This window comes from Triticum dicoccoides, chromosome 1B (genome assembly GCF_002162155.2).
Source record: "Triticum dicoccoides isolate Atlit2015 ecotype Zavitan chromosome 1B, WEW_v2.0, whole genome shotgun sequence".
Lineage (NCBI taxonomy): Eukaryota > Viridiplantae > Streptophyta > Magnoliopsida > Poales > Poaceae > Triticum > Triticum dicoccoides.
Window position 1 is genome coordinate 213,535,260 of NC_041381.1, and position 7,412 is coordinate 213,542,671.

At 46.0% G+C, this 7,412-nt stretch overlaps 1 protein-coding gene and 1 non-coding gene across 2 annotated transcripts; both read left to right on the plus strand.

Annotated features, from left to right (window-relative positions):
• The first annotated feature begins 4,700 nt into the window (after positions 1 to 4,700).
• Positions 4,701 to 4,771, plus strand: TRNAG-GCC. Its single transcript has one exon. It is a non-coding gene; the product is annotated as a tRNA-Gly (tRNA).
• A 277-nt stretch (positions 4,772 to 5,048) lies between these two features.
• On the plus strand, positions 5,049 to 6,885 carry LOC119303883 (noroxomaritidine synthase-like). The gene has a single exon (XM_037581035.1). The coding sequence runs from the start codon at positions 5,085 to 5,087 to the stop codon at positions 6,648 to 6,650; it is 1,566 nt and encodes a 521-aa protein (XP_037436932.1). The 5' UTR covers positions 5,049 to 5,084; the 3' UTR covers positions 6,651 to 6,885.
• Positions 6,886 to 7,412: the final 527 nt, after the last annotated feature.

Below are 7,412 nucleotides of genomic sequence, written 5' to 3' on the forward strand. Positions count from 1 at the left end.
ATAGCAGTTGATTTATCGGCCATTTGCAAAGATATTTCAGTAGGTGTCGACTTATTCAATTCAAGTCTACGATATAAAGAGAGAGGCATAACACTAACACCGGCTCCAAGATCACATAAAGTAGTTTTAACATAGTTTCTTTTAATGGAGCATGGTATAGTTGGTACTCCTGGATCTCCAAGTTTCTTAGGTATTCCACCTTTAAAAGTGTAATTAGCAAGCATGGTGGAAATTTCAGCTTCCGGTATCTTTCTTTTATTTGCAATGATATCCTTCATATATTTAGCATAAGGGTTTACTCTAAGCATATCAGTTAAGCGCATACGTAAGAAGATAGGTCTAATCATTTCAGTAAAGCGCTCAAAATCCTCATCCTCCTTTTTCTTGGATGGTTTAGGAGGAAAAGGCATGGGTTTCTGAACCCATGGTTCTCTTTATTTACCGTGCTTCGTAGCAACAAAGTCTCTCTTATCATAACGTTGATTGTTTGATTGTGGGTTATCAAGATCAACAGTAGGTTCAATCTCTACATCATTATTATTGCTAGGTTGAGCATCAACATGAACATTATCATTAACATTATCACTAGGTTCATGTTCATCACCTGATTGTGTTTCAGCATCGGAAATAGAAATATCATTGGGATTCTCAGGTGTGTCTACAACAGGTTCACTAGAAGCATGCAAAGTCCTATCATTTTTCTTTTTCTTCTTTCTAGAAGGACTAGGTGCATCTAAATTATTTCTCTAAGAATCCTGCTCGATTCTCTTAGGGTGGCCTTCAGGATACAAAGGTTCCTAAGTCATTCTACCAGTTCTAGTAGCCACTCTAACAGCAAAGTCATGTTTATTATTTAATTCATCAAGCAAATCACTTTGAGCTTTAAGTGCTTATTCTGCTTGAGTGGTAACCATAGAAGCATATTTACTAATGAGTTTAAGTTCACCTTTAACTCTAGCCATATAATCACTCAAGTGTCCAATCATGTGAGCATTACTCTTTAATTTCTCTACCAACATAAGCATTAAAACTTTCTTGTCTAGCCATAAAGTCATCAAATTCATCTAAACATTGGCTAGGAAATTTAGTAGACGGAATTTTTTCAACTTTATCATATCTATAGAGAGAATTTACCTTTACTACTTGTGTCGGGTTATCAAGACAATGTGTTTCTTTAACAGGCGGTATATTAAGACCATGTATTTTTTCAATAGGAGGTAAATTCTTAACATCTTCAGCTTTAATACCTTTTTCTTTCATAGATTTCTTTGCCTCTTGCATATCTTCAGGACTGAGAAATAGAACACCTCTCTTCTTCGGAGTAGGTTTAGGAATAGGCTCGGGAGTTGGCTCGATTGGCTCAGGAAGAGTCCAATTATTTTCATTAGTCAACATATTATTCAATAGCAATTCAGCTTGGTCGACTGTTCTTTCCCTGAAAACACAACCAACACAACTATCCAAGTGGTCCTTGGAAGCATCGGTTAGTCCATTATAGAAGATATCAAGTATTTCATTTTTCTTAAGAGGATGATCAGGCAAAGCATTAAGTAATCGGAGAAGCCTCCCCCAAGCTTGTGGGAGACTCTCTTCTTCGATTTGCACAAAATTATATATTTCCCTCAAGGCAGCTTGTTTCTTATGAGCAGGAAATATTTAGCAGAGAAGTAATAAATCATATCCTGGGGACTACGCACACAACCAGGATCAAAAGAATTAAACCAAGTTTAAGCATCACCCTTTAATGAGAATGGAAATATCTTAAGGATATAATAGTAGCGAGATTTCTCATCATTAGTGAACAGGGTGGCTATATCATTTAACTTAGTAAGATGTGCCACAACAGTTTCAGATTCATAGCCATAAAAAGGATCAGATTCAACCAAAGTAGTTATCTCAGGATCAACAGAGAATTCATAATCCTTATCAGTAACACAGATAGGTGAAGTAGCAAAAGCAGGGTCATATTTCATTCTAGCATTTAAAGATTGTTGCTTCCATTTATCTAATAACTTCTTAAGATCATATCTATCTTTGCAAGCAAGAATGGCTCTAGCAGCTTCTTCATCCATAACATAACCCTCAGGAACAACAGGCAATTCATACTTAGGGGGAGAACCTTCATCATCACTATCTTCAATAATATTATCTTCAATAATTTCATTCTCTCTAACCCTAGCAAGTTGTTCATCTAGAAATTCACCTAATGGCAAAGTAGTATCAAGCATAGAAGTAGTTTCATCATAAGTATCATGCATAGCAGAAGTGGCATCATCAATAACATGCAACATATCAGAATTCATAGCAGTAGCAGGTTTAGGTGTCGCAAGCGTACTCAAAACAGAAGGAGAATCTAGTGCAGAGCTAGATGACAGTTCCTTTCCTCCCCTCGTAGTCGAGGGAAATATCTTAGTTCTTTCGTCTTTCAAGTTCTTCATAGTGATCAGCAGATATAAATCCCAGGTGACTCAAAGAACAGAGCTATGCTCCCCGGTAACGGCGCCAGAAAATAGTCTTGATAACCCACAAGTATAGGGGATCGCAATAGTTTTCGAGGGTAGAGTATTCAACCCAAATTTATTGATTCAACACAAGGGGAGCCAAAGAATATTCTCAAGTATTAGCAGTTGAGTTGTCAATTCAACCACACCTGGATAACTTAGTATCTGCAGCAAAGTATTTAGTGGCAAAGTAGTATGATAGTAATGGTAACAGTGGCAAAAGTAACGATAGCAGTTTTGTAGTAATTGTAACAGTAGCAACGGTAACCACTTCTGTTCTCAACAATAACATTTAATTATTTGCGATGAACTCCTATAACATTTAAAAAAATGATTCCTTATAAAGGGGCCCAACTCTTCCTCCACTATTGATATGATACTTTGTTGCGGGAAAAAACTTGTATTACTCATTTAAGTTACTACAATCGTTGTTGCATAGTTGTGCAACACCCGTAGGCCCATTGCCAAGCCATACGGCAGTTCGACTACAAGATCTAGCATAACTAGCCATAAAATGGCTTACAGAGTTGTGAGAACGTCGAACATGAGTAATACAAGCATCTCTTTCTAACAACTTCAATTTGATCTCTCAAACTAAGAAGGCATATCTTGATCTATCCTGCTTCTCACTTCTCATCATATTTATGACTTCCATACAATCAGATTCCACATGAAGCGAAAGATTGCTCCACTGCATAGCGAAGGAAATTCCTTCAGAAAGAGCATTCTGTTTCAAGCGCATTATGGCATGATAATAGGTGATGACAAGCGGTAAATATGATCTTCCCTTCAGTATCTCGAAGGACCATGCATGTTGTTACGGATCCATTCTGGCCAAACGATCTGTCAGTCTTTAGCTTCACAGAACCTTGTTTTGGTGGTGTTCGGGAAGAAATTTGGTTGGATGGAACACAACTAGACTACTCCACAAGGGGTTCAACATCAAGAACGAACTTACCTTTAATTGGATCATGCTCTAGCTTGTTTTGTATGCTCATGATAGAAGGCACATAGCTACAAAGAAATCTCTTGGACACAAAAAGTAGGAGGAGTTGGTTTCGCATGCACTGCCTCATTCCTTTACCAAATACGCCATAGCAACATAAAGAGCTTCAGCCTTTTAAATTCAGATAGATCATATGCAGCTTCAACAAACTACGATCTATTTGAATTTAAAAGGCCGGATCTTTAAAATCTCGTGAGCATCAAGTGGTAGGTACTGTGAACCAAACTACGATCCCAAGCTCCATGTATGTCCAAAAGTTCAGACACCCATCGAAGTTTGCATCTTCCCTTCGAAGAGACAACCTTATGCGAGTGATTGCGTGGAACCCAGTTATCCCTCTAGATTCTTATATTTGTGCCATTGCCAACACGCCAAATTAGTCCCTTCTTTAACAGCTCCAGACCATACTCTATGCCTTGCTAAGTAGAAGAAGGGGTACCGGTAAAAACAATATCCTCCAACCGCCCGCTTGGGTAATATTTTGCCCTTAAGACACGAGCACATAGACTATTCGGATAAGCGAGTAGTCTCCATGCTTGACGAGCGAGTAGAGACTGATTAAAAAGCCTAAAATCTCTGAAACCAATTCCTCCCAAGCTTAACTTCTCATCATATATCTTGTCATGATACCATACATGGGTCCTTAGAGATTTTTAAAAATTGTTAGATGGCTCTAAAGCACATCCCATATTTCAACAGGATGTCGTAGATCGTGGCTACGTGTGGATTTTTTCTTTTGTGAATCACCGGGGGGGGGGAGGGGGGGCTCCCCCACCTGAATATTTTACTCAAAAGGCTGCAGAAGCAGCGAGTACAGAATAACAATGAACTCCGGAGGGGAATCAACCCAAAAAGATGGATTTTTATCACGTCCCCATCTAGCTAATTCATGAGCTACAAAATTTGACTCTTTGATACTCCCTCCGTTCGTAAATATTTGTCTTTCTAGATATTTCAACAAGTGACTACATACATCCGGAGGGAGTACAATGCTCAAAGTCACCTTACCAAAATCTAGAAAGTGTGGGTTTGTAATTCTGTTTAAGAATGAATGCACACGGTTTACAAAATAAAAAAAATCTGTCCGGAATACCTTTGTTCAAAAGAATGCTACGCGTAGCATGATCTGCCTACCGTCCCCGAGGATAATTCTACCATTGTCTTATAGAAGGTTGTTTGAAAATTAACACGAAGCACCAGTGGTCTAGTGGTAGAATAGTACCCTGCCACGGTACAGACCTGGGTTCGATTCCCGGCTGGTGCAGTACATTTTTTTTATCGATCACGACCCGGTTGGAGCTCAGAGAAAACAGTCGCCCGTCGGAACAGCAGAGCAACAAGTCGATCCGTGCAGCGGCGGTGTGCCGACCCAAGCCGCAGTCGACGATTTCTATCACGAACTCGGCATGAACCATTTACCGTCCATCTCACATCAGCCGAAATCCCAGGCCCACACAATCGTTGTGAATCTCACCACTCCACAGGGAAGTAGTATAACAAGTGCCAGTTACTACTGGTCATCATCAGTACATTAACTGCCGGCGTGCAAGGCACACTCCATTCGGCAGCGCGCGCAAATGGCCACCATGGGCGCCTTCCGGACCTTCCTCCTCTCCTACCCGGAGATCCTCTTGGCGGCGCTCTGCTTCCTCTCCCTGGCCGCCCTCCGCCTCGCTCTGCGGTGCCGCGGCAGCAGCGTGCCGCTGCGATGGCCGGTCGTCGGCATGCTCCCGTTCGTGCTCAGCAACCTCGGCCACCTCCTGGACGTCGCCACCGCCGCGCTCAGGGACTCCGGGTGCATGTTCGTGTTCCGCGGGCCGTGGCTCGTCGGCGGGGACTTCCTCGTAACGTGCGACCCGGCCACCATGCACCACTGCCTCGCGGCCAACTTCGACTGCTACGACAAGGGCCACGACTTCGCCGAGATGTTCGACGTCGCCGGCAACGGGCTGCTCAACGCGGACGCCGCGTCCTGGGCGCGGCAGCGGCAGGTCGTCGCCACCGTCTTCGCCGCCCCCCTGTTCCGCTCCTTCGTCATATCCACCGTCGGGCGGCAGACGGCGCGGCTCCTGGTGCCGTTCCTGGACCACGCCGCCGCGGCCGGACGCGCCGTCGAGCTCGAGGACGTGTTCATGCGCTTCTCGCTCGACGTCTCCTACGCCGTGGTGTTCGCCGCCGACCTCGACTCGCTCTCCGTCTCCGCCGCCGACGCCCCGTACCCGCCCTTCGGCCAGGCGACCAGGATCGCCGGGGAGGCCGTCATGTTCCGGCACGTCGTGCCGGCTCGGTGGTGGAAGCTGCTGAGGTGGCTCAACGTCGGCATCGAGAGGAGGTTCGCCGAGGCCAAGGCGGTGCTCGACGAGTTCGTCTACCTCGAGATCGCGAACCGCAAGGCAAAACCGCTCCCCCAAGGAGAAGGACAAGGCGGCGACCTGCTGTCCATGTACATGGCGTGGCCCAGGGACCCCGCCATGACCGACCGGCAGAGGGACGAGTTCCTCCGCGACGCCGCCGTCGGCTACATGATCGCGGCCAAGGACCTCGTCGCGTCCGCGCTCACCTGGCTCTTCTACATGCTCTGCACGCACCCGCACGTGGAAGACAAGGTCCTCGCCGAGCTCGAGTCGTTACGCGCCAACGCCGCGTGCTGCGGCGGCAAACCGGTCGTGTTCGACTGCGACACGCTCCGGTCGGCGACCTACCTCCACGCGGCGGTGCTGGAAACGCTGCGCTTGCACCCGCCCGCGCCGTTCGAGGAGAAGGAGGCGCGCGCCGACGACGTGCTGCCGGACGGCACGAGGGTGACTAAGGGCACCAGGATCCTCTTCTGCATCTACGCCATGGGCAGGGTGGAGGGGATATGGGGCGACGACTGCCGGGAGTACCGGCCGGAGCGGTGGCTGTCCGGCAGCGGCCGGGTCCGGCACCAGCCGAGCTACAAGTTCGCAGCCTTCAACTGCGGGCCCAGGAGTTGCCTGGGCAAGGACCTGGGGCTCACCAACCTCAAGATCGCCGCCGCGGCCATCATATATAACTTCCGGGTGGAGCTCGTCGACGGCCATGTGGTGGAGGCCAGCGACTCGGTGGTGCTCCACACCAAGAACGGCCTCATGGTTAAGGTCAAGAGAAGGGAGGCGGCTTGATGAAGATGAATGAAATCAGGCTTTTCGTCGCATATTCCGATACTCATATACACAAAGTGGAGTGAATTAGTACCAAATTACATGTCATACAAATACTTATGACAGTGTCATCTATGTTTGTCGATCTGGATTTATCATAATTTCAAATGATAAGGCTGTGTTTGATAATAAAGTATTGTAAAATCGAAGTACTTGAACTAGGGTATATTAACCTGTTGGTGCAAGATATACTATAGTTTTTATGTATCAAAGTACGGATTTGCTAAAACTCATTCGAATGCTTTTTTTTCTTTGGTCTCATTCACTTTCGTGGCCGTCGGATGAAAATGCTCCGCGATTCGTGTGTCCAGGTGAAGACCTTCGCCCGACGGGGAGGCGCGGCCCATATGTTGTCCCGCTGGCGGCCCATCAGTTATTTTTTGTTGTATGGGCTCCATCATCCACGCACTTGCCGTCAGGCCCGGTCTAGGATATACGAGTAGACTCCTTTTCTCCTTCTTCTCGTTGGCGGCTGCAGTACAGAGAGCGCGGCGGGTTTTTCTTTGTCTGTGCAGGTGAAAATCTTGTTCCATTTTTCTTTTGTCTAGGAGTAGTTGCAACCGCCCCAACCCGAGCGTAATCGCAACTCAGCACACCTAAGCGCATTTGTAAGACATATAATGTGACCGCAACCGGGGGTCGGGGCGGAGGGCTGTCGGCGCCAATGAAATTTGTTCCATTTTTTTATTTTTTGTTAGTTTTTTTTTGTTGTAGTTGCAATCG